Raw genomic sequence first — 27,575 nt, forward strand, 5'->3', positions numbered from 1 at the left:
CCTCCCGGCTTACTAAAAGGAGCCCAATAACATACCAGGAGGAACCTCGGGGACTTTATCGACTATGAGCTGCGAGTGAAAGGGCCTCGCCATGGACCTGTACAAAGCAGCTCTCCTCCTGGGAGCCCTGATCTGCACTGGTAAGACTTTAATCTCATCTTTCACATCATTATCAATAGTTCTGCAATGATTTAACCCTTAATAGGGCACTCATTGAAATACTTGCAAATTCCAAATTTCAACCCTAGAGAATATTGGAGGATGTTACACATGTTAAAACATATGGACCCGGGGGAGGGGGGTAATATTTTGAGAAAAAAGTTTACGAGATTAAAAGTGGCAAATCTATGAGAAAAAAATGTGCAGATTTATGAGATTTAAAGTGGTGAATCTGCGATAAAAAAAAGTAGCATTTCCTTCCACTTATAAATCTGCGACTTTTTTCACGCAGATTTGCCACTTTAAATCTCTTAAATCTGCAGCTTTTTTTCTTGTAGATTTGCCACTTTAACCTGGTAATCTTTAATCTTTGTATTTTTATTTTTATTTATATTTGGCCCTAATATGCCATCATAGTCAAGTTCTCCTGGTACAAGTCATTGAAGAATAACTCTGTTTGTACGACTGTTTCTTGCAGATTTTTTTTCTAAATTTCTCATTTTTACATTGGAGGTCCAGGTCAATAAAGTTAATATTATTATATTATTATCATACTGATTGGTAGCCTGATCTTTGCTTATTATCATGAAGAAATCCATGTGGTTCTATGACCAAACAGAGGACCCAGTTTGATATCCACTCAAGTTACCAAATATAGTTCTTCACCCGATAAAGGGTTTTAAAGCCATGAATTGTTTTAAAAAGTAACGCGAAAAGTACTTTGTTCCACTGTAAAGGTCGAACCCTTGATTAAATATGTGTTTTTTATACTGTTTGCATCTTTCAATCAAGCTAAGATGTTCTGTGAAGCAGATATTATAGATTTTGTTCACTTTGACGAGTTCAAACAGTTTAATTAGAGATAAATAATGATATCCAAAAAGTAGTAATACTCTGTTACATGCCCTGCATTAAAAATAATTTAAAAAAAGGTAAAATAACTAGTGAAAAATATATTAAAACATATTTAAGGTAAAAGTACTTATTATGCAGCAAAAATAAACCTTCTTAATCTTGTACACACAGAAAACTATGTCTTATCATTATTTATATATTAAATAATTAAAATGTATATTTTAAATGCTAAATAACTAAAATTTAAAATGTATATAAACAAAGGGCTACATAGCTACATATTAAAAATAATCTTTAACAGTAACACAAACACAAATTTCTGTTTCATGTGGAGCCAGGGTTGATCTGATTCTTTAAAAAAAAATCCAACTGTTGAAATCACATCCAAGAAATAAGTAAACTATATTAAAATTGTAATATAAATGTGAGCTGAAACATAAGGTGCTTTAAAATAATCCGTAAAAATCTTGACATCAATTCTAAAGCTGACAGTGAAGAGATTACATTAACCCTCTGAGGCCCACTGGTGGAAAATTGCAACATCTATTTGAAACTTTGGAGCAACAGTAGCTATTAATGACTGAAGGTAGACAAAAACTATAAATCCCAGCTCCCCAGACTATAAACTTTGTATCTTTTTAACATTTTTGGCAGTAAAATAAAGTTAAAGTTAATAATAACGTGATTGCGTCCCACTAACCCCTATAATTTCAAAAACTTTTCAACCAAGTATTTCTTCTAGGTTTTTTCCCATATAATTCTCTTTCTTTACAGTTAGTTGTTTTTTTAGTAGATTGTGAAAGTGTATGAGAAAATGTTTTTAAATATATAAAAATAATAATTACAATAAATGATATACATTAAACAATTTTCATAACATTTAAAAGAAATATATATTTTTTAATTATATAATTATAATTTTTTTAATTATTATTATGTATTTTTTACATGTATTTAAATTATTACTTTTAAATATATTTACTATACGTTTAGTTTTCAGCATTGATTTTTTAAATTTACTTCATTTATTTGTATTATTATTTTTTTTACATTTTTATCATTTATTTAAATAAATATGTGTTTGTTTTTTGTTTTTGTATGAAATTATTATTAATATTGTTTTGTATTATTGTGTTTAATATTTTAACAAATTTATCATTCTTAAAGTTTTTTATTTTAATGAATATTATTTATTGTAATTATTATTTTCACACATTTAATATATTATTAAACACTTTATTTTTTTGTATTATTATTTTTATTTTTATTAAATGTATGATTGCGTCCCACTAACCCCTGTAATTTCAAAAACTTTTCAACCAAGTATTTGTTCTAGGTTTTTTCCCATTTGTTCCAAAGATGTTTAGTGAGATAATTTAATATACTTATATACTTTAATATACATATATTTTAAGGGATTTTTGTCTTGCTAAATATGCATCTACTAGCAAGCTTTATGTCAATATAAATAAAGAAATTGTAGATGACTAAGGTAGTAAGATTGCATGTTCTTACAGTGTTATAATGTGCAGAAATGCCTTATCGAACATGGATTACAATTGCAATTTTAACTAGTTAAATTGATTTTCTTTTTTAGATTTTAGGGAGTTTTTATTATGCCTTAATTTGTTCAAGTGTGGTTTTTTTATGTTTGATGCTAAAAAAACGGGGTTGTAACGTCATGATTGACAGCTGGGGGATTCCTTATACAATCTCTGCACAAATATCACACATGGTGCACCACAGGGATCAATCTTGGGTCCTGTTCTTTTTTGTGCAAGTGCCTTTAATTGACCGAACAAAAGGGAAATACAATATTATCATTAATTGTTATGCAGATGACACACAATTTTAACTATTTATGAGGAATAATGACAATGATTTTGCATGTTTAACCTTTGTTTGTTGATCTACGTTGCCCCCCCCCCCCCCCAGAAGAACATTAGAGGCCTTTTATTAAATCTTTGGGGGAAAGGTTGTTGTGAATAGGGTTGCAAAATTCCGTGAATTTTCTAAGTTTGAAATTTCACCTGGGAATTAATGGGACTAAAAAGGAATTAACCAGGAATTTACAAAATTTAGGTAATATTTATGAGTAATATTTAACTCAACATTCATTTTTTTGTTGTTCAATGAAAGAATAAAATATCTAAAACTTGAAGTTCTACTTACAAATAAATGTTGAAATGAAATGTCATCTTTTTTAATTGTATTATTTTTGCGTGAATGTCTGCTTATGAAAAAAAAAAGTTTATATTTATGTTTGGATATGATACAGTTTGTTTAAATCACCCCTAACTTCCATAAATTCACATATTTTCCATGAAAAGTTTCCAGTTTGGAATATTTCCAAAATTCCTCAGCTTAACATCCCATGGAAAGTTTCTAGAAATTTACTGGAAACTTACTGGAATTTTTCCACCCCTTCGCAACCCTATTTGTGAATACCAAGAATAAAATAAGAAGATTGATCTCACTTTCATGTCTGAAGCTACAGCGACAGAACAAATCCTTCCACTATTACAAAAGCCATTTTTACGGTAAAGGCTCCATAAAATTTGAGCATAAATCTGCATCTGTAATTAATAATATTTAATATCAGTACACTACACATGATGTATATATTAAAAAGTAGGCTAATTTACTTCTTTTTTATATTTTTCTCTCTTATTTCAGTTAGTGGTACTGAGGTCGACGGCTACGCCAAAACTGAAGGAGCGTGGATCCTCTCGCTGCAGAGGAGACAGTACGCTACAAACACTGCGACCGAGTGCTCCGTCAAATGTAACGCTGAAACATCCTTCACATGCAGGTAACTGGAAACTTAAATATAATGTTCATAAACTCACATGCTCTCAAATGTAGAGGCCTTTATAACTCTGGGGTCTGATAGACCACATCTTATTTACTATACTCATGTTTGGTATTTGGTATTTTCTTAGCACAACTTCAGCATGATCTGACTATTATTTATTTCACTTTAACCCATTTTATTAACCCTTTGGAGTTTGGAGTTTGGAGCTATTTTGATGGGTTTTGACTATTTTTCATTCTGCCTGTATAAACAACTTAAAAAATGTTGGTATCATTTTTTTCAACACAATCTCACCTGATTATTATTTTGTCATTTTGACTTACTGGATCAACATTTTGAACACACAAAAACATACACAAAGAAAATACAAAAACCACACACACAAAAAAAAATAAAACACCCAAAAAAATTACAAAAAACATACATTCAAAAACACATACAAACACAAAAAATACACAAAAAATGACAACAGAAAAATGCAAAATAAAATACACAAAAACAAAAAAAATGCAAAAAACACATAAAAACACATAAAAACACATAAAAACACGTAAAAACACACAAAAACACACAAAAATCACACAAAAAAACCTTTTACCTCTGCTGAAAAATAGTTGATGCGCTAAATTGGACATGAAAACTTAAGAGAAGTTTCAAGAGTGTCATGCTCCGGCGCTTTCATGGACTCCAGAGGGTTAAAACTGCATAATTAATGCAAAAATTAAAAAAAATAACACGTGTCCACTATTTTAAGATGAAAACAAATGCAAAATAAAGATGGAAAGGAAATAAAAAATGTGAAATAAACTAATTAATAAATAATTGTTTGTTTATTATTATTTTATATATTTATTTGAGATGTATAAGTTGAAAGCGACCATGATAAACTACAACACTAACATTTTTTTTTTCAGGTCTTTCATTTATATAGAAAAGGACCAGGAGTGTTGGACAGCAGCAGCAAACTCTAAAACAGAGACGATCCTGCGTAGAAGCAGCACATCGCTATATGAAAAAAAAGGCAAGTCCTTCTGGATTTTCAGTTATATATATATATGAATATAATTTTATTGTGGGAATTTTGACACTTACTGGCTGGGTTTTATTTTTAATGATTATTTATTTATATAATTATCTTTCTTTACAGTTAGCTGGTTTTAGTAGATTGTGGAAGTGTATGAGAAAAAGGTTTTTAAATATATAACATAATAATTACAATTACAATTACAATTTTCATAACATTTAAAAGAAATAAAATAAATATATATATTTTTTTAAAATATACAATTATTTTTATTATGTTAAATGTTTTAAATTTATTATTTTTATAGTTGTTTTATTTTTTTACATTTATTTTAATTATTATTTTTAAATATATTTACTATGTTTAGTTTTCAGCACTATTTTTTTATTTACTTAATTTATTTGTATTATTTTTTATTTTTTAAATTTTTATTTATCTAAATAAATAAATATATATTTGTTTGTTTTGTTTGTATAAAATTATTATTATTAATATTGTTTTGTATTATGTTTAATATTTAAACTAATTTATCACTCTTAAAGGTTTTTTATTTTAATGAATATAATTTATTGTAATTATTATTCTTATATGTATTATTCTTATAGTATATATGTTTTTCATTTAATTTATCGAATTTTAAAGAATTATTTTAAATTTGTTTTAAAGACTTTTCTTTTAACAATAAACGCATCATGTTACCAAAGTCAAAGAGCAATCACGATAAATAACTGTGATCCTAATATTGACCAAAATAATCATGATAATGATATTCGCCCTAACTCAGGGATGGGAAACTTAAATGCTGGAGGGGGCCACAATTTTTCATGTTCACTACCACAGGGCCACATATAGGACCGTGCACTTCACCAGATATGATGAAACTGCAATTTTAAATATGTTTACAGTGCAGTAACTTAACATATTTCATGCTCAAATGCATGTATAACAGTATAAATAGGAATAAAAAAGGTTTGAAGCAAATAAAATAAAATAAAAAAACAGTTACTGTGATTTCTTTTGTTTTTCAGTGCAGAACAGCAGACCAATATTAATTGCAAGAAGTAATTTTGTGCATTTTTACACAGCACTTTTAAGATTTCATGCTCAAATGCATGTAGTTGTACTGAGGGCCACTTCAAGTGAGGGTGCGGGCCGTATGTGGCCCCCGGGCCTCCAGTTGCCCATCCCTGCCCTAACTGAAAGCTCCTCTCAGATGAGATTCTGGATGATATTTCCCTCTGTTACATGGTGGTTAATGTTTAGCTCGTGCTGCGTGGTCGGTGATGTTTGGACCGTGTCTGCAAACACAAATCGAGACTGAACACACGACTGTGAATGTTGGGATATCAGATAAATGATTCACTCACTGATTCATCAAGAACAATCTGCTAAATGTGTCCACCAGATAAGAATTTTATTATTGCTCTCTGCAGTCAACATCAACAGAGCTCTGATTTGGTTAAATGTTGCTGATGGTGTCCTTCTGTGTGTGTTTGTCTCGTCAGATTACCTCCTGGAGTGTGTAAACGGAAACGGAAAAGATTACAGAGGGACGAAGTCCAAATCAAAAACAGGGAAGGTGTGTCAGAGATGGGCAGCCAAATACCCACACAGGCCCAAGTATGTATCCATCCTCTTACTCTACACACCGTATCTCTACCTTAAAAACCTCCTGAAGACCTTCAGCTCTTCAGAGAGCATCTTCTCTCCAGCACCACACCATAATTCTACTCCTTAAAGAATTCTCACTAGCACTTATTGATCCACGAATAGCTCTTATCAAGGTTATTATAGTTAATGAAAACTAACGAAATAAAGAAAACTGAAATAAAAAACAAAAACGAGTTTTTAAAAAAACGATAACTAACTGAAACTGTATTGTGTGGTTACAAAACTAACTAAAACTAACTAAAATTATAGTGAAAATGTCCTTAGTTTTCGTCTTTGTCAACTTTTTTTTCATTCATAATTCAGTGTTTCTATTTGAACATGTAGGAACACATTGGTAAATCTGTTTATTATTATATCTTATTGGGGCTGAGATGGATAAACCAAAGAAAATAAAGGCAAAATTTATAAGGACCTCTTTGAATCTCACACCCAACACATAGCCCATTACAAATTAACTAAAACTAACACTAAAACTAATAAAAAACTAAACTAAAACTAAGCATTTTCACAAAAATTCACAATGAAATTAAAACTAAAACTAATGAAAAATCCCAAGCTATTATAACCGTGGCTCTTATTGCACTATACCTTGATTGTTTGCTTTTATTCTTCCTGTAAGTCGCTTTGGATAAAAGCGTCTGCTAAATGACTAAATGTAAATGTATCCTTTTGTATCTTCTCATTGAATCTTTCTCACGGTGTTTCCTGCTGCAGCTTCGTGCCGGAGGATCACCCCAGGGAGGACCTGGAGTCTAACTTCTGCAGGAACCCTGACGGAGACAGCGGGGGCCCCTGGTGTTACACCACAGACGCCAACACCCGCTGGGAACACTGCAACGTTCCCAGCTGCACCGGTAACATACATTTATCCACATCAGACTATTAAGTAGGTGTTTATCAGCAGTTATCATCCCATTGTGGTTAAGTAGGAGCCTACTCTACCTTATAGCAGACAGGGTTGTTATAGTTCAAGAAAACTAACAAAATAACGAAAATTTGAATTGAAAAAACATTACTGTGAACTAAAATAAAAAAAATAAAAATGGGAGTTTTTAAAAAACAATAACTGAAACTGTATTGTGTGGTTACAAAACTGACTAAAACTAGCTAAAATTATCGTGAAATGTCCTTTGTTTTCATCTTTGTCAACTTTTTTCTAATCGATTTCATCTATTTGGTTTTATAAGTTAATAACCTTATTGGGTCTGAGATGGATAAGCCAAAGGAAATAAAGGCAAATTTTATTGGGACCTTTTTAAATCTCGCACCCAACAAATACCCCATTACAAAATTACTAAAACTCACAATAAAACTAATAAAAACTAAACTTAAACCCAGCATTTAAAATAAAAAACTAATTAAAACTAGCAAACTCACTCTAAAAACGAATTAAAACTAAATGAATTTGAATACAAAAATTAACAATGAAAAATTAAAACTAATGAAAAGTCCAAAACTATTATAACCTTGCTAGTAGGTGCAGCAGGTTGTCATCAGCTCACTGACCAGGCTGCTATATTAATGTGTAATGTTGGAGGCGCCCTCTAGTGGCTGAGAGTGAGAGTGACATTATTGAGAGTGCAGTACTGTTCTGAAGTACAATTTTGAGGGACTTGTACTTTACTTGAGTATTTCCATTTTATGTAACTTTATACTTCTGCTCCACTACATTGTACTTACTTTTACTACTGATTAACAACACATTGAACGTAAATATAAATATTATTTTTTCTCTAATGTGCAATATCTGTGGAATACAAAAATATGCTCAGGAAAAACAAACAAACAAACAACATATAAATGAAAAGGTATAAATGAGGCCAAGTCATTCCAATGTCACAAATCGCTCCTTTTTCCCCAAATTGTTTTGCCCACCATTTAATTTGAGTGTCTAGTTTATTATAAAACACTGTCCTTAAATGTTTCCACAGTAGAGACAGGCAGTTTGACCTTTGTGATTCCTTCGTCCCCGTTTCTCTCCAGAGGAGTGTATTCACTGCAGCGGTGAGAACTACAGAGGGAAAATCTCCACCACAGAAAACGGCTTCACCTGCCAACGCTGGGACGCCCAGCAACCTCACAACCACGGATACATACCCAGCGCGTAAGACCACACATTTAACACAGTTATAACTGCAGAACTTTTAAGTCAGGTCTGTACTGCAGTATAATAATCATATTTATTTTTTATTCATTTATTAACTTGATTTTCTTTAGATTTTATTCTTTTTTAACTTTTTCAGGAAATAAAAATGTACAGACTAACAAAATAATAAGAAAAAATAAAGGAATAATAATAAATAACACTTTATAAAAAAACCTGAATAAAATGTACCAGTATACAGAAAAAAAATGTAATTTATATGCGACAAAAATAAAAAATATAAAAAATTATTATTATTATTAAATATTATATTATTAAATTATTGATAAATTATATAGATATATATATATAAATGAATAGATAAGGATTTTAATAATACAAAAAAATAAAGGGATAAAAATAGTGTAAAAATAAATAAATAAAATGTATACAGAAAAAATATTAATTTATATGCAAAAAATAAAAAAATATTTAAAATATATATAAAAATAAATAAATAAAGATTTTAATAATACGAAAAAATAAAGGGATAAAATAAATAATACTGCATAAAATAAATAAATGAAATGTATACAGAAAAAATAGTAACTTATAGGCAAAAAAATATAAGAATAGATATAAATATATACAGAAATAAATAAATGAAGATTTTACTTGATTTGAACCCTTTTTTCCTATTTATTATTTAAGGAAATTAATAGCTTTCATGTAACAATTTTGAAGATTTCTTTATTACTATAAATTATTGGTGCAACTTAACATTATTAAAGGTGACGTTAAGACATTAAGCACAACAGTTTCATTGATAATTTAATTCAAAAATAAAAAGTGTTGTTGAATGTTTCCTTCAGTCTTCCAGACAAATATCTGGAGGAGAACTACTGCAGGAACCCTGACGGAGACCCCAAACCCTGGTGCTTCACCACCAGCCCGTCCAAACGATGGGACTTCTGCTCCATACGCCGCTGCAGTGAGTCCACTTCAATATATTTTCCTTTCCTCCTAAAGCTCCAAATCCAGACTTCTTCATCACATCCCGACTAGAAAACAAAGCAGCGTGGAGCCCTACTGTAAATTTACCTCTAAAGTTCTGGCTGTAAACTCCATGAGGCCAGTTTCAGTTTGATGATGATATACCAAGTAAAACTGGAGACAAGCTCAAATAGATTTAGTATAAAATGATAGAACTGGATGGAACCCTCTTATATGTTATATTTGACACCTTTGTTCACATTTGCAACATTTACAATTCTTTATTGAGCATGATAGTGTTTTGAAAGTTAAAAAAAAGATTCAAAATCATGTTTTATGTTGGACTAAAGGACTAAAAAAAGACACAAAATGAAAAAAAAAAATTCACAAAATAACAAAAAAAAGACACAAAATAACAAAAAAAGACACAAATTACTTACAAAGAACCAAAATAACTTAAAAAAGACACAAAATGACCAAAATTGTTACGCTAAACACATAAGACACAAAATTACCCCAAAAAAGACACAAAATGACAAGCAAAAGAAACAAAATGACTAAAAAAAAAAGACACAAAATGACCAAAAAAAGACACAATATAACAAAAAAAGACACAAAATGACTTACAAAGACACAAAATAACTTAAAAAAGACACAAAATGACAAATTGTTACACTAAACACACAAGACACATAAATAAAATAGAGTCCCACTAGAATAAAAACCAGAGTTGGATGACAGGATGACACACAATCACAAGATCACATTTATGTTGGTTTTTCTGTTTCTTTTTGGTTCAAAATGTTGATCCAGTCAGTCAGAATGAAAAATCAGTTACTATTAGGTCATATAGGTGAGGTTGTGCTAAAAAACAACAACAACATGGCATTTAAATATTAAGTGGTGTATACAGGCAGGATGAAAGGATTCCATAGAAAGACTCCATAGTTATATTAACTCTGACCTACTTCTCCACTGTAACACACACAGTGCACGGCAAGTACAACTGCATGTTTAAAGAACTGCAGGTAAATATTTACACTCACCCTTTATCCTGCTGAGGAACTCTTGAGCAAGATGTTTCACCACCTCCTGCTGCAGGATCACCAAACTGAAACTGTACAACAAAAATACCACATTAAAATAAACCATATCTTAATATATGATTACTTCATAAAATTAAAACATGAAACAGATTTTATTTATCGCACTGAAGTCCTACATGATGGTAAAAGTTGCTCAAACTGCAGATATATCCCTGAGTTATTGATAATTATGTTTATCATCAATCATAACCTATAACATTAATATATGAACATCAAATTCGTTTAAAAATATTCTGAACTAAAGCTGTATGACCAAATGTCCACTATTCTTAAGTCTCTTGAATGGTTGTTTCAGCATCTATTTTAGTAGTTTACAATTTAGTTTTTCAGTGTTATATGTAATTTATTTTTGCAATATTTACTGCCACTCCCAAAAAATCACAAGAAAACTCAAAGGTACTCATTTTCAAGATCCTCATAGGTATATTTATGAAGTTTTGCTAATTTTTAACAGACATAACAAATATTTTTTAAATATAAAATAATCCTTCCCAATGAAACAACATCCACTGCAATACATAATAAAACATTACATTACATGTCATTTAGCAGACGATTTTGTCCAAAGCGACTTATGATAAGTGCATTCAACCTGATGGTACTAGACATAGACCACAGGAATCGAGTAAGTACATAACTTTAAGAGCTAACTGTCATTGCTAAGGAGTGCTATATGTTAAAGAAGAAAAGAAGAGAAAAGAAGAAGAGTTTTTTTGTTTTTGTTTTTCAAATATATCTGTTAGGTGACCATGATTTAACCGAGGTATTGTTGGAAGAGATAGGTCTTCAGCCTGCGGCGGAAGATGTCCAGGCTGTCTGAGGTCCTGATGTCGGTGGGGAGCTCGTTCCACCATTTGGGAGCCAAGACAGAGAAAAGTCTGGAAGTGGTTTTGAGACATAAATAAATTATTATTAAATTAGAACATTAGATAGAAGCAAATATGCAATTAACATTAAAAACAGTAAATTATATGTCCAGAATATTCAGAAGAAAAAAATATTAAATGTATACAATTAAATTAATTTTAAATATTTGTAACATAAAAAACAAAAAATGTAAATGTAAATGTGTGTGTATATATATATATATATATATATATATATATATATATATATATATATATATAAATAATCATTTGGTTCTTTCTTGATGAACATTCTTGAATAAATAAATACATAAAACTTTAAAATGCGCATGGGCATTAAAAACAGTAAATAATATATCCATAATATACAGAATAAAATAAAAAAATAATATAAAATAAAATAAAAAATAAATAAAAATTTAAAAAATAAATTAAATTAAATTAAAACACACAAAAAATGAAAAAGTTGTCTGAATGTAAACTATTTTTACCCTCAAAAAAGTACCAAAAATAAATAAACAAATAAAAAGTAAGGAAAAAAAATCCTTAACCAAAGAGCACCTTGAGTCCAAGAATCACTCCCACCCAAACACTTTCTGGCTGTAACTTTTTGCTACTTCATTTTTTCCTGCCCGTCTCCTCCTCCGTGCTCAGCCTCCGAGCCTCCCACCATCGTCCCGGAGCTGACCTGCGCCTCCGGAGAAGGCGGAGCGTACCGAGGAACGGTGGCCGTGACCGAAACCGGCAAAACCTGCCAGAGCTGGAAGGCTCAGACGCCCCAGAAACACAACCGCACACCGGACAACTACCCCTGCAAGTAAGATCAGCTGCTGCTGCTGCAGGAGGAGGAGGAGGAGGAGGAGGAGCTACGGCATGTAGCCGTGTTTTTACCATGTTTAGTTTATTATTAAGATCCCCATTAGCTATTCTTCCTGGGCTCCAACAGTATCAAATATACAGCTGAAAACACAAAACATAAACATTATAAAAATTATAAACAAAACAAAAAAAATTATTCACATATTAATCCATATTACACACATTTCTACATATCATATATGTATACATCATTACAAAATCTTCTAACACATAACACATATATTGTATTTACATTCGTTCTACAGCATATACATTATAATAACCCATATATATCTATAGAAATATACTACACACATATAAATATACCATGTTTTCTTATTTTGATAAATACTGTTTTATAGTCAGGAGGCTGAGCTAAATAAAGGAGACGCTCCGGACAAAAGCACCAAGTTTTTTCCACATGCTCTCTATCACCATAGGTTTCAATTTTTGGTAGGAGCCACTTCATCAAGACTGTGGATCGAAGATGGCACCCATATAAAGTCTATGAGAACTAATTTAACTTCCAAGCCACTTAGAAGGTCAATCTTGGTGTCAAAATCTACATTTTCTGGGTCAAGGAATCATTTAAAGCTATTGAGAATATCACTAGATGATTATTTAATCAAATAGATATGTTCATTTTCACCCAGACTGGTAGTCAAGTGTGGTTGTAAAGCTAAAAGTGGTTGTTGTTGTGGTGCAAGGTGCTCATGCAGGAAGGCACACTGGAATTGCAAAGGTCTTTGTAGTTGTAAAATGCAAACGTATTTGTTACATCATACTCGTATTATAATACGAGTAAAGCTAATAAAGTTTAATTTAATGTATGCATGTTATTCATTTTTCAGAATACGTGCACTGCATATGACCTATATCAATATATGTCCGACCGCTTAGGAACTTTGAAATTACGTAAAAACATGGCAAAAGTGAACATATCTATTTGATCAAATAATCATCTAGTGATATTCTCAATAGCTTTAAATGATTCCTTGACACAGAAAATGTAGATTTTGACACCAAGATTGACCTTCTAAGTGGCTTGGAAGATATATTGGTTCTCATAGACTTTATATGGCTGCCATCTTCGATCTTGATGAAGTGGCTCCTACCAAAAATTGAAACTTTTGGTGAGCATGTGGAAAAAATTTGGTGCTTTTGTCCGACATGTCCCCATTCTTCATCATTCATCTTTTCCTAAGCAATCTGACTTTTATCACTGTGTGTCGTCTGTCAGAGGCCTGGATAACAACTACTGCCGTAACCCTGACAACGAGAGGATGCCCTGGTGCTACACCACCGACGCTCAGACCCGCTGGGAGTACTGCAAGGTGCCGAGCTGCGCAGACGCTGCCGGATCAGGTACAGAACTGTTTAAACCTGTTTAAAGTCCAGGAGATTTTGGTTCAAATTTGTCAACTTCCAATTTCTGTCTCTGTTTAGCATCTTTCAGTCTGTCCTTACATCACATGCATGGCCCCTTTTACTCAACACAAGTATAAAGCTGCCAGGAACCCAAAACACAAACAGAGGACATAGGTTTTTATGGAAATGTTCCTTTTTTTTTTCACTATTTATACACACAAAAACAGCAGAAAATGATGAAATAAATAAATAACTATAAAAACACCAACATGTCTATTTGCATGTAAATTAAAAATAGCAATAGTTTAGTACAAAGAAAATTCAAATTTTAAAAATGGTCTAGAAACATAAATGGCACACTGTAAAAAGCTCCTATGATTGAACTTTAACTGGCTTTCTCAGCTTGTCTACATATCATATATATATAAATAAAGTTATTACTGTAAATAAAACATGCTCAGTGTATTTTCAATAATTAGTATTTTCAATCAGATATTTTTCTAATTTTGCTGTGTGCATTCAGCATTTTAAATGCAATCTTTTGTGTTTACTGTTTTTTGTAATTTCTTTGTGTGGTTTTATGTTTTTATGTGGGGTTTTTTGTGTTTTTGTAAATTTTGTAATGTTTTTGGTGTGATTTTGTGTGTTTTTGTGTGTGTTTTTAATGAGTGTTTTTGTATATTTTGTGTGTGTTTTTATGCGTGTTTTTGTGTTTGTTTTTTGTATTTTTTTGTGTTTTTAGGTGTATTTTTTGTAAACATTTTTTGTGTTCAAAATGTTGATCCAGTAAGTCAAAATGAAAATAATAATCAGGTCATATAGGTGAGGTTGTGCTTTAAACAATGATACCGACATGTCATGGTAAAGATTTTTAAGTGGTTTATACAGGAAGAATGAAAAGGAGTCCAAAACCCACAAAATAGCCCCAAACTCCAAAAGGTTAAGGTGAAAGCCACTTCATTCAGAGTTTTTTTCTGATTTAAATCGAGACCTCTGCAGATATCTCAGCAACAATGAAGGAAGGATAAGCTGACAGCAACAATGTACAGTATTGCTCCGTCTTTTGTTACCTTTTTTTGCCAGAAAGTAACAGAAAATGACATATTGGACGGCTTAGATAAATAAATGAATAGGTACACTGACCCTTTAACCCTCTGAACCGCAAGCCATTTTAGGTGTTTTTGTTGCTCTCGCTGTGGCCTTGTATTTTACTGCAATACATAAAATATATAAAAATCTATAAGTCCTGCAGTTCTATGGAAACAGCACAATCACGGCTATAAGTGGAAACAGCTCAAACATTTCTTTGTGCAGAATAGCACAGTTAGAATGACAGAAATCATAAAAAAGGAAACTAAAGTTGATTTTCTTTGATAAATTATTTTTTTTATTATTTGAATAAAATAAAATGTATATATACACAACCCTTTTCCAAGTGCCCATAAATATTGAAAAAAAAATGTTATCCATATTTCTTTTAGCAGAATAACAGAGTTAGAATGACTATAAATTTGACTCTTTTTGGAGTTAAAATTTAACACCAAAAAGAGTCAAAGTTACACTAACTCAGTGTAAAGGTACCAACACTCGAAAAAGTGTTACATTAACACTCGGATGTGGACCCATACAGACACTTTAAAAGTGTTAAGATCAATTCAAGGCACAGAAAAAAATAATGTTAGTTATTTTCATGTCATTGAGGGAACCGACATTGAAGTGTCTCCCAAGATAAACCATATGACACTTAGAAATATAACTCCCTCTCAAAATAGTAGTGATATTTCGGTGTGACCCAGTAAAAAGACATTGTGCTGTTTTGGCACGGTAACATGAGCAGTCTGTCCAAAACCGCTATTTCACTGTGTGTGTTTGTTACTGACAAAAAAATTATAATGTACTTCACCAAGAGCTGTGTTATTGTGTTATAGCATCATCTTATCACGTTTTATGTCTGTGGTTACAGAGTGTATTACTCGTCTCACACAGCCAAAACGTCAAGCCAAACTTACCGTTTACTGCCGTTACTCACTTTTTATGTTACAGTGAGACTAGCATGCATGCTAACTGCTAGCTCATTAAGAAATTAAGCAGGTGTTCGGGTGGTTAGTAACAGTCTATGGGCTCACCACTGCAGAACGACCGGGTGCCCGCAGAGTAATAATAATATCAAAATACAATATTATCAGATACTTCATGTACTTTCTGAACAGTGTAAGCATTAAAAGTTGAGATGTAGCTCTATCTTCAGCAGACCGATTGACACTTGAGGTGTGAAATTCAGGATCAGAGTTTAGAGCAGACCTGGGCATTGGGCGGCCCGCGGGCCACATCCGGTCCGTTGGCTGTCCTTGTCCGGCCCACGTGAGGTTACCTTAGCCTGGGTATACCCAGACTGCCTTGCGCGCTCGAATTTAATTTCGAACTGCGGCGGAGTCTGGAATCCAGGAAGGATTCTTAGCCCTGTTTTAGGGATCCAATCACAGAGCGGGGAGGGACGGCAAGACGATGACGCGTACTACTCGGCACTTGGAAGCTTGTAGTTTTCTTACGGATCCAACATGGCTGCTGCAGACGCGAAACTCTCTTTAACTGTAGATGGTGTTTTAAATAGTTTAGAGCGAAAGTTGAAAGGCGAAAGGTCTCTCGATGGCTCTGCTGAGATCACCGGCGTTATGGTAGCGGGGCTATTAGCGTCGCTAACGGCTAATAGCTAATAGCCGCTAGCGGCTAATAGCCCCGCTACTGCGGACAGCGGAGCCGCTGAGAGGCCCGCAGCAGCTTGTTTATTGCCCATAAAATCAGTGGATGTGTGTGGCTGAATGACATGAGGGGGAATAAAGCGTGAAAATAAATAATCTTGCAGAAAGCACACACACACAACAAACATCCATTTCTGTTGCTCTACTACGTCATCTGGTATAACTGATCTGATTGGCTAAGAGCTACCTACAGACGCTTTGATAGACATTCTAAGTGTCCAATAAACGGCTCTGGAGGATCGTGAACCACACCTCCTCTACGGAGAAATCCATTGCTCGTTGCCAGACTAGCCCTCATTTGAGAATAGTCTGGTGTTAGCCAGGCTAAGGTTACCTAGAAATTAGAAATCAATTCAACAGCAGTGCTTTTATTTTGAAGGCGATTTAAGTATATCTGAGTTACCCGAGTTACCTTGTCAAAAACACGTATTGCTTTTTGCCTAAAGTTAATAAATTACTGGTTTACTGCATAACATACATGTTCTATATTGTTTTTGCGGTTTGAATGTATGTTTAGTAGCATTCCTGGATGAATGACGGTCGACTCTTTAACTGATAGTTCACAAGATTTATTTAAAATCGCTCCATGAAAATAAAAATAAGACATTCCTTGGTCACCTTGTGAATCCACCGTAACAGCTACTAGGAGGGAAAACAATAACAAACATTAGCACTTGAGCAAACAAGCACTTTTACTATAGCTAAGAGAACAAATATAGCCACTAATATATATGACAGAAGAAAATAAACTTTAACAAACCTTGTGCCCCTGTCAGCCACTATAGAAGCCTTTTTGATACTTTACTTTTTACTGCTATATTTGATTTACTCCACATTAACAGTCTTATCATAACATGTATTCTTATCAGTAGCAGCTCAAAACCAGATAATTTACTGTATTTAATAAAGAGATTAAATTAATGTTGAGCAGAATTTAGTTCAGTTTTGGTCCGGTATTGGTCATGTGGCCCCTTGCGAAAATTAATTTCCCACCCCTGGTTTAGAGTAAGAAGTTCAGAGTTAATATTTAAACATTTACATTTACAGGTTTGATTTAGTGACACTTCCTTTTTACACTCGGTTTTGACAACAACTTTTTATCGACTGAGAGTTAATTATAAGGGATTAACTCTATCCAGAGTATAATTAACTCTACTAGTGTAGGCTATAGTTTAACACCAAGAATTCAACTCTTCTCAATTCGCTTTTGTACCATCAAATTAAAACGATCATATCTTTGGTTTTACATGACCTCGGAACATCAAACAAAAAACTGGAGAAAGTTTCAGGTCTGTAATTTGGAGTGAAGTCGACAGCAGCGCTCCATGTGACCTTGTTTTTTTGTTACAGTGCTTTAAAAAAAAAAACCGTTATCATAGACCCCAGAGGATAAACATTAAGAGCAGTGAGGAATCAGCCTGATTATTTGTCTCCTGCTGCAGAATTGCCGGTGACCACTCCTGAGGAGGAGGACTGTTATGAGGGGGACGGGACCACTTACCGGGGGATAACTTCAGAGACCATCAGCGGGAAGAGATGTCAGGCCTGGAGCTCCATGACGCCTCACAACCACAAAAAGACTCCTCAGGCCTTCCCCACAGCGTGAGCATCACACCACATGTCCCCACATATACATCTTATATACAGATTACACTCTTTCTTTCATTATTTCTAATGTAAATAACAGAAGCAAACCAACAGAGATCAGCTGGTGAGGTGTTCTTTTATTACTAAGGTCAACAGAGAATGTTGATATTTTTAAAAGCAAACTCAAGATCAACCTGTTTAGTCTAGATTTTACTTTTAACTTAACTAGTTTTATCTATCTATCTATCTATCTATCTATCTATCTATCTATCTATCTATCTATCTATCTATCTATCTATCTATCTATCTATCTATCTATCTATCTATCTATCATCCATCCATCCATCCATCCATCCATCCATCCATCCATCCATCTATCTATCTATCTATATATCTATCTATCTATATTTTATATTTATTTTATTGTATCATATGGTATGATATGGTATTGTATCATATTTTATCTTATCTTTTTTTATTTTATCTTATTTTATATTGTTGTATTTTATTTTATCCAATCATATCTTATTTCATTTTATTTTATTTATCTTATCTTATTTTATTTATTTATTTTATTGTCTTTCATTGTTTTAGCCTGACTTTTAACAGAGCTTTATTAGCTATATATTTATTTATTTATTTTTAGTATAGTCTTTAATTAGGTTTAATGATGTTATGATGATAATAATAATAGTAATTATTATTATTAAAATTATTATATAATTAAATGTTAATATAATATATTATAATATAATAATACAATACAATACAAGTTTAATATTATATATATATATACACATATTGTTATTTTTCTATATTTATATATATATTTATCTAATAATAGATATATATGTCCCCTTAGTTTAAAATATAAAACCCTGCAGGATATTGGTCTCCTGAATCTCCTGTTGTTTTTCCCTTACAGAGACCTCCGGAGGAACCTGTGTAGGAACCCAGACGGGGACCGAGCCCCCTGGTGTTACACTACGGACCCTAGTGTCCGCTGGGAGTACTGCAACCTGGACAAATGTGCCGCTGCTCCTGCAGCAGGAGGCGCCACCAAACCCCCGAAGCCTGCGGGCCCCACCGAGGCTGCCCCAGAGAAAGGTCAACTATTTTTTTAATCAGATCTTTAGCTTGTTTAATCATTTATTCACCCACTTATTCTCTCTCTGCTGCTGTTACAGACTGTAAGATTGGCAGAGGGGACGCATACCGGGGTCCGACCTCCATCACCGTGCTGGGAGTGACCTGCCAGGCCTGGAGCGCCCAGAGCCCCCACCAACACGTCAGCTTCACCCCACAGAGCCACCCCACCAAGGGCCTGGACGGAAACGTGAGTGTGTGCGCTCCAAGGAAGCTTTCATGAACATATCATCGCACTGTTAAAATAATCGCCTTAGTCATTTTTTGTCAAAATAGGTTTTTTTACCTAAATCATCTCCTCATAGCCACCTATGGTAAAATCACCTACATCCTCAGTTGATCAGATCATGTGATTTTACCCCTTTAACCCTCTGGGGTCTGAGCCTATTTTGGCCATTTTTGAATATTTCTGATTTTACCCTTCACGTACCACATAAAAAATGTTTACTATACCCATATTTGGTATCTATTTTTTCTCCACCTATATGATCTGACAATTTTTTTTCTCACATTAACCTACTTTATCAACATATTGAGCCCAAAAATCATGAAATCCGAGTTAAAAATTATACTATTTACTACAATAAAAACCACAAATATGCTCAATGAACTGTTTTGGAACTTGAAAATGTAAACATAGAATACAAAAATGAACATTTAAAAAGGTAAAAATTAAAATATAATAAAACTATGTACAAAAAAAGCCCCATAAAAACATCTATATTTATAGTTTTTTAGTTTTTCCCTTGTTAGCTGCAACTCTTCAAAACAAACTTTGTGCAAAATTACACAGAGAGCTCCACCAACGCTCAAATATTTATGTACCATCAGATTAAAACTCATATCTTTGGTTTTACATGAGCTAGGAATGTCAAACAAAACCTGGGAGAAAGTTTCAAGTCTGTACTTTGGAGTGAAGTTGACAGCAGCGCTCCATGTGACCTAGTTTTTGTGTTAAACATCACATGATCTGATCAGGACGCCACCATCAGAGACCCCAGAGGGTTAAGATCATCACTTCTTTGACAATTTGCCACATTCATAGGCATCAGATAACAACCCAGCAAAGAAGGGCTAGAGGGAGATTCTTTAGTTATCAGTTAGTATATCAGTGTTTTATTGTTAAGACTAATATTGGTAACACTTTATTTTGAAGGTGTCTACATAAGAGTGACATGAGCGTGTCATAAACATGACATGGGATGTGTCATGAACATTAATGACACTTTGAAGTAACATTAATGCTCATGATACCTGTCATGTCATGTTTCTGACAGGCTTGTGTGACTCTTATGTAGACACCTTCAAAATAAAGTGTTACCATATCTTGCTTAAGTCACAAAGGCATGTTCAAAAAATTGCCTAAGTCATTTATTTCTCTTAAGTTACATAATTTACACACAGTGTTATTACTATGCCAATAGCCATCCTTTGTTACATCCTTTTGAAGTGAAATGATCAATAAATGTCATATGTTACACTTTTGGTGAAGTTTTTTGTGTTTCCTGCAAAATTTGAAAAAATGACTTAGGCTAGATTAATGCTAATATGTCGATTTGTTTCCATTTTATTGATATTTTCCTTGTCACCATCAGAAATGCAGAAACCCAGACAGCGACGTGAACGGACCGTGGTGCTACACGACCGACAGGAACAAGAAGTGGGACTACTGTCAGATCCCCAACTGTGGTACATGATCACACAATTACAGCCTGAGCCATGAGGGATGTTAGGGATTTAAGGGGGGAATAATTCATGAATAACTGATATGCTAAACTTTTGAGCTGGAATGAAGAAAAGAAAAAAAAAAAATATGCACCGATATATTTCTGCAAAGGTCCTCAGAAGGCTGCAAACAAATAACTTCATTAAATGATATTTAAAAGTATTATACGTACAATGTAATGCTTTTCTAGAAATAAAGAATAAACACCATTAAAATAAACAGCTAAATAAATGACAATACTGTATGTTCAGTGTCAGTACAATCGTTGACCATTTGAATAAAGAATAAATAAAAATTACTGAGCTAATGCAATTCTTAAATAACCCAAAGCATTGTTTTCTGACACACACACACACACACACACACACACACACACACACACACACATATATAGTGTGTTCATATACATCAATATGGATTAATACTGATATAACAGAAAGAGTCATGTTCACAAATCTACAAAATCTTCAACCTAAACGGCAGAATAGACCATTGAAAATGACTCACATGAGCGTTTTGCGACGTATGGTTTGCGGTTGTAAAAAAAAGACAGAACAGAACAGTTTCTGTGAATTTCGGCTACAAAATCACTGACCTAGGTTTAGGGCAAAAAGAAGATGGTTAGGCGTTATAAAAGACAGTTTTAAAAAGTAAATAAATGTATGTAAATGCAAGGAAGTGAAGTAGTTACGAGAGGCATTTAAGTTACACAAAAAACACAAGTTACAAAACCTTAGTTACGTATGGTCTTCCATTATCAACAAAACCATGAAAAATGTCTAGATATCAGCTCTTAAATTAAACTCTTATCAGCTGTTTTTGTTGTTTTCATTATATTTGTACAAACAAATGTACCTTTAGTTGTACCAGGCATTAAAAAAGAACAAGAAATTGAAGAAAACAAGGGTCTAATATTTTTTCCATGACTGTATTATTAAGAATCTTCCAATAGAATGAATGTTTTGTCCATCCCATAATTTCATTTTATCGTGTTTAATGAGCGCCAGCAGCCTCCAAAGGTAAACTTTTGGTCTTTTTAAACGATCCCAATTCAAACAGATGTGTTGTTGTGTGTTTCTCTCCTCATCACTGTGCTCTCTCTCTCTGTCTCTCTCTCTCTCCCTCTCTCTCTCTCTCTCTCTCTCTGTCTCTCTCTCTCTCTCTCTCTCTCTCTCTCTCTCTCTCTGCAGCGGGGCTGGAGTGTGGGACGCCCGTCATCAAACCAAAGCGTTGTTTCGGTCGGGTCGTGGGCGGCTTCGTGGCTAAACCGTACTCGTGGCCGTGGCAGATCAGCCTCCGCACCAAGTGAGCAGAACGAAGCTGAAATATGAAAACACAAGCAAACAGTGGCAGAGATATATAGAAGCAAAAAAATATTCAAACGGCACTGTTTAAATCATTACTTTTAATATTTTACTTTATATATATATATATACATATATATACGTTTTTATTATATTATATTATATTTATTTTTTGATGCCCCTGTAAAGCAATTATAAAAAAAACTTCAAAAATTAACCTAAATTTAAAAAATAAAAAACATTATTATTATTATTATCATTATTATTATTATTATTATTATTATTATTATTATATTTACATTTTTATTATATTATATTATATCATATTTATTTAATATTTCTATGCCTACGCAAAGAACTTATAAATAACAATATAAATTATCCTATTTATAATTTCCAGACTACTTTTCTATAATTGTAGATTATTATAATTATATATTAGAGCGTAATTTTCTTGTATTTATTTCTATTTGTATTCATTTATTTTACCATGTTTATGTATCCCCCCTCTACAGGTTTATCCAAAAATGTTTAAATAATATCTAATATTTTTTTAAAGTCCTATTATATCTGTCTTCTATCCTATTTAAATACATTTGTGTGTTTATTTTTTTTATTATAGCACTGGAATTCATTTCTGTGGAGGAACTCTGATTCACCCTCAGTGGGTTATTACAGCTGCTCACTGCCTGGAGAGGTAAAAAAAAAAAAGAAGAAGAAAGATATTTAATACTGTAATAATAACAAACCACTGGATGAAGAGTGTGTGTGTGTGTGTGTGTGTGTGTGTGTTAATAAATGTGTTGTGACCTGCAGGTCCAAGCGGCCATCAGCGTATAAAGTGGTGCTGGGCGTCCATACGGAGTTAGCCAGGGAGCCGTCCAAACAGGAGAGGAACCTGGAGAAACTGATCCTGGCTCCTAACGGGGTCGACATCGCCCTGCTCAAACTGCAGAGGTCAGTTTAACCCTTAATAGGGCTCATTGAAATACTTGCAAATTCATAATTTAGAGAAAGAAGGAACGAGAGAATATTGGAGGATATTACATACAGCCAGAATGTGTAAAAAAACATACGGACCCAGAGGAGGAGGGCAATATTTTGAGAAAAAAAGTTTGCCTGGCCTGGGAACGCCTCGGGGTCCCCCAGGAGAGGGACATCTGGAATGCCCTGCTTACCCTGCTGCCCTCGTGACCCGGCCCTGGATAAGCGGAGGAAAATGGATGGATGGAGATTAAAGTGGCAAATCTACGAGAAAATCTTTGAGATTTAAAGTGTTGAATCTGCAAGAAAAAAGTTGCTTTTTCTTCATGTTTTTCTCTTAAATCTGCGACTTTTTTTTCTTGAAGATTTGCCACTGTAATCTAGTAAATTTGCAACTTTTTTCTCGAAGTATTAATGTCAATTTCAATTGTTATAATAGTAAAAAGTGTAATATAAAACTCAATGTCTAATATATGGAGCTAAAATGATTGAGATAGCAAAGTAAAGAACATATTTTCCTCATTAAATAAACACTTTCTTCAATGAAATGCATAACTCTGAAATAGGCCATTGAGTAGCTACTTTTACTTTTATTACTTCCAGGAAAAATGGACTCTTCTGTAGTTGAGTGTTTGTGTTCTGTGTGTTTTCAGCCCTGCACTGATCAACGACAAAGTCCTGCCGGTCTGTCTGCCGGAGAAGGATTACATCGTCCCCAGTGGGGTCGAGTGTTACGTCACCGGGTGGGGTGAAACTCAAGGTACTTCTTTCATATGTGTGTGTGTGCTCTGGTACTGGTATCTTTGTGAGGACCAGTTTGAGTTTGACAGTGAGGTCATATTTAAATCAAGATAAGTCTTCAGTTTTTCAAAACTGTTTTTAAAGTTACAGAGCATATTTTGTTTAATAAGGTCCTCATGGTGTCTTTTTTTTAATCATTTATAATATTTTACTGATATTTTGTAATAGTAATGTAAATACATTTGGGAATTTAATTATTTATAAATATATATATATATATATATATATATATACAAATAAATGTATAAATAAATAAATGTTTGAATAAATAAATGAGTTAATAAAGAAAATGTATAAATACATAAATATATAAATGAGTTAAAAGAGGAGATGTAAAAATAAATAAATAAATAAAGGACTTAATAGAGGAGATGTATAAATAAATAAATAAATAAATGACTTAATAGAGGAGATGTATAAATAAATAAATAAATGAATGAATGAATGAATGAATAAATAAATTAATGCATTAATTGAGGAAATGTATAAATAAATAAATATATACATTAGTTAATAGAAGAGATGTATAACTAAATAAATGAATAAATGAGTTAAAAGAGGAGATGTAAAAATGAATAAATAAATGAATAAATAAATGGGTTAATAGAGGAGATATGAGAAAGGTTTAGGTGTTTGTTTCATTATGTCATTTTAATATTCAAACTAAATAAAGTTAATTCATTGAACCTATAATTAAAAAACTGTATTTTTCCTCCAAAATCATGGTAAAAAAAACAACAAAAACCAAGCTCCAGCATTGACTCTTAAGCTACAGATTCGTTGAAGTTCCCATATTAAATCCAAAGTTAATATATCTTATCACATTTATTGCTTTTTAAATTAAATTATTAATGCCTTAACCTTTTTAGTAAAAAAAAAAAACAATAATTATTTGTGTAATTTATTTCTATTTAAATTGTTTCATTAAGTGTGTGATTTGCTAACAGTACAGTCCTTAATATTTGCATAAATAAAGTTTATTATTAGAATTATTATTATTATTATTATTATTATTATTAATAATAAAGGTGCAGTAGATATCCTGCAGCCAGGACCTGGGTAACTGTGTGATGTGTTGCAGGTACGGGAGGCGAAGGCTTCCTGAAACAAACCTGTTTCCCCGTCATCGAGAACAAAGTCTGCAACCGCCCGTCGTACCTGAACGGACGAGTCAAAGACCACGAGATGTGTGCCGGAAACATCGAGGGAGGAACCGACAGCTGCCAGGTAGGAAAAACTGGAAATAAATACAGAAATATGGAAACTAGAGAACACTTTAGAAAACTACACAGCGCTGTGCATTACTGTTTGTGCGTCATTTATTATTGTCATTTTAAAATGATTCTCAGAAATAAATCGGTAATTAAGCAATTAATTTAGTTAAGTTGAGTTTTTTACTAACTAGCTAATTTTTAAAAAAAAAAATCACACCTTTAAGATGAAGCTTCTCATTAATGCAAAATTAATTATTTCCAGAAAATTTAAAAGCAGCGTTATGACATTATAGACGTGGAAAATAAAGCCTTTTTGTGCAGAATAACAATGACATAATTATATTGACATTCATCATTAAATTTCTCTGATAATTTTTTTTTTTAAAGGAATTAAATGGAATTTATACATTCAAGACTTTCCCAGGTGCCCACAAGTGTCATGGAAATTGGAAAATAAAATTGTTTCTCCACATGCTATATATATTGAACTATTTTCATGTTTCCAGTCTCTCCTGTCCTCTCCACTCAGCTCTGTGTAAACAGATTTTCAGTGAATATTTGTCACGTGACCGTTCGTCTCAGCAGAATCAATCATGTCTTCACAGTGTCTCTGAGGAGCAGAATTTTATGTTTTTAACAGGATCTAGTAACTACAAATGAGTTATTTATGGCGATTTTTAGAAAGTGATTTTGACAGAAATATCAATATTTTTGCTCCTTTTGTTTACTTTTTCGAAGGGAAAGTTTTGTAACCTATGATCGTTTCAAGGACTGACGGAAAGTTTTCTTTCTGACGATAATGCCTGTTACTTTCTACGATAAATTATGTATTTTTTGTCAACTTTTGTCAAGAAAACATACATTTAAAAAACTGTTGGCGGAGCGGGGTTAAAATATACTAATTTCGAAGTAAAAACATTCACTAAAAACAGAATAAAACATTTATTGTTCTATTCCATTATTTATTAAATTGGACCTGTAAGAAAGTGTTTCTTGCCCTGGACTCACAAAACTCAGCAGGTCATTATTAAAATGTTTTTTTAATATTAATATTAATATTATTTAATTAGTTATACTTGTAAAAAAGTGTGATATACAGTAAACCCCAGGTTAGATATAATGTTTTTTATGATGTGGTGAATATTTGACCCATATATAAATATAAAAAATCTGTATATTTCAGTGAACTAACTGAACTCTTTCTTCCTGCTTTGCTGGTGTTTTTCCCCACTCTGTATTGGACTAAAACCCGACCTGTTTCTCTCCGTGCAGGGCGACAGCGGCGGCCCGCTGGTGTGTAACTCCCAGAACAGGTACATCCTGCATGGAGTGACATCATGGGGTCTGGGCTGCGCCAACGCCATGAAGCCCGGCGTCTACGCTCGCGTCTCCAAGTTCACCGACTGGATCGACAGAACCATGAAAGCCAATTAAAAAACCATCCACGTTGAACAAATACAGCAGCTTCAGTGGCAGAAAGTGACTGTTGGTCGTGGTTTTTTGAACTGTTCTGCTCCAACATGACGACTTTAGTTTGTTACTTAAAAAAACACTAAAAGCACGTCATGTTGACACAAGTTGAATTTCTCTGATAAATAATTAAATAAGAAAATTGGACTAAAATGGAATTTATATATAAAAAACTTTTCCAAGAGCCAACAAGTGTCCTGAATATTTGAAAAAACAAAGTTGGGTCTTCACATGCTATACATAATGAAGTGTTGTCATGTTTCCAGCATCTCCTGTCCTCTCCTCTCAGCTCTGTGTAAACAGATTTTCAATGAATATTTGTCTTCAGTGTCTCTAAAGAGCAGAATTTAATGTTTTAACATGATCTAGTTATTCCAAACGGTTTAAATGAGACATGTAGAATAAAGTGATTTTGACAGAAAAATCTATATTTTTGTTCCTTTTGTTTACTTTTTCTAACGGAAACTTAAGTAACCCATGATGTTTTTACAGTTTCGTTCTACTATAAATTATGTATTATTGGCGAAATTTTAAAGAAAACAAACTTTACTTTATAAACCTTTCCCTGTCCTCTCCTCTCAGGTCTGTGTAAACCGATTAACCGATTAAACCGATTTAAAAAAATTAGACATTTAGAATAAAGTAAATTTGACATAATTATCAAAATTTTTGTTCCTTTTGTTTACTTTTTCCAAGGGAAACTTTTGTAACCTATGATACATTCAGGAACCGGCGGAAAGTTCAGATTCCGATGTTCCTGGTTTTTGTTAGCCTGGGTATACCCAT

General features: G+C 32.8%; 1 protein-coding gene across 2 annotated transcripts; it reads left to right on the forward strand.

The window, feature by feature from the left end:
* On the forward strand, nucleotides 1–27,215 carry plg (plasminogen). 2 transcript variants are annotated; one of them, XM_059355918.1, is made up of 19 exons: nucleotides 1–140; nucleotides 3,691–3,826; nucleotides 4,744–4,850; nucleotides 6,359–6,473; nucleotides 7,239–7,378; nucleotides 8,508–8,628; nucleotides 9,480–9,598; nucleotides 12,227–12,389; nucleotides 13,671–13,795; nucleotides 18,000–18,159; nucleotides 19,070–19,251; nucleotides 19,332–19,480; nucleotides 20,886–20,979; nucleotides 22,207–22,321; nucleotides 22,943–23,017; nucleotides 23,137–23,277; nucleotides 23,958–24,064; nucleotides 25,187–25,332; nucleotides 26,592–27,215. In XM_059355918.1, exons 1-19 carry the CDS (start codon nucleotides 92–94, stop codon nucleotides 26,751–26,753), a joined length of 2,406 nt encoding a protein of 801 aa, XP_059211901.1. In that variant the 5' UTR covers nucleotides 1–91; the 3' UTR covers nucleotides 26,754–27,215. The 2 variants fall into 2 exon arrangements, with proteins under 2 accessions (XP_059211901.1, XP_059211902.1); XM_059355919.1 differs by lacking the exon at nucleotides 1–140 and having other exon boundaries at nucleotides 3,784–3,826; nucleotides 4,744–4,849; nucleotides 6,357–6,473.
* The last annotated feature ends 360 nt before the right edge of the window (nucleotides 27,216–27,575 follow it).

The sequence above is a fragment of the Centropristis striata genome, chromosome 18 (assembly GCF_030273125.1).
Source record: "Centropristis striata isolate RG_2023a ecotype Rhode Island chromosome 18, C.striata_1.0, whole genome shotgun sequence".
Taxonomy (NCBI): Eukaryota; Metazoa; Chordata; class Actinopteri; order Perciformes; family Serranidae; genus Centropristis; species Centropristis striata.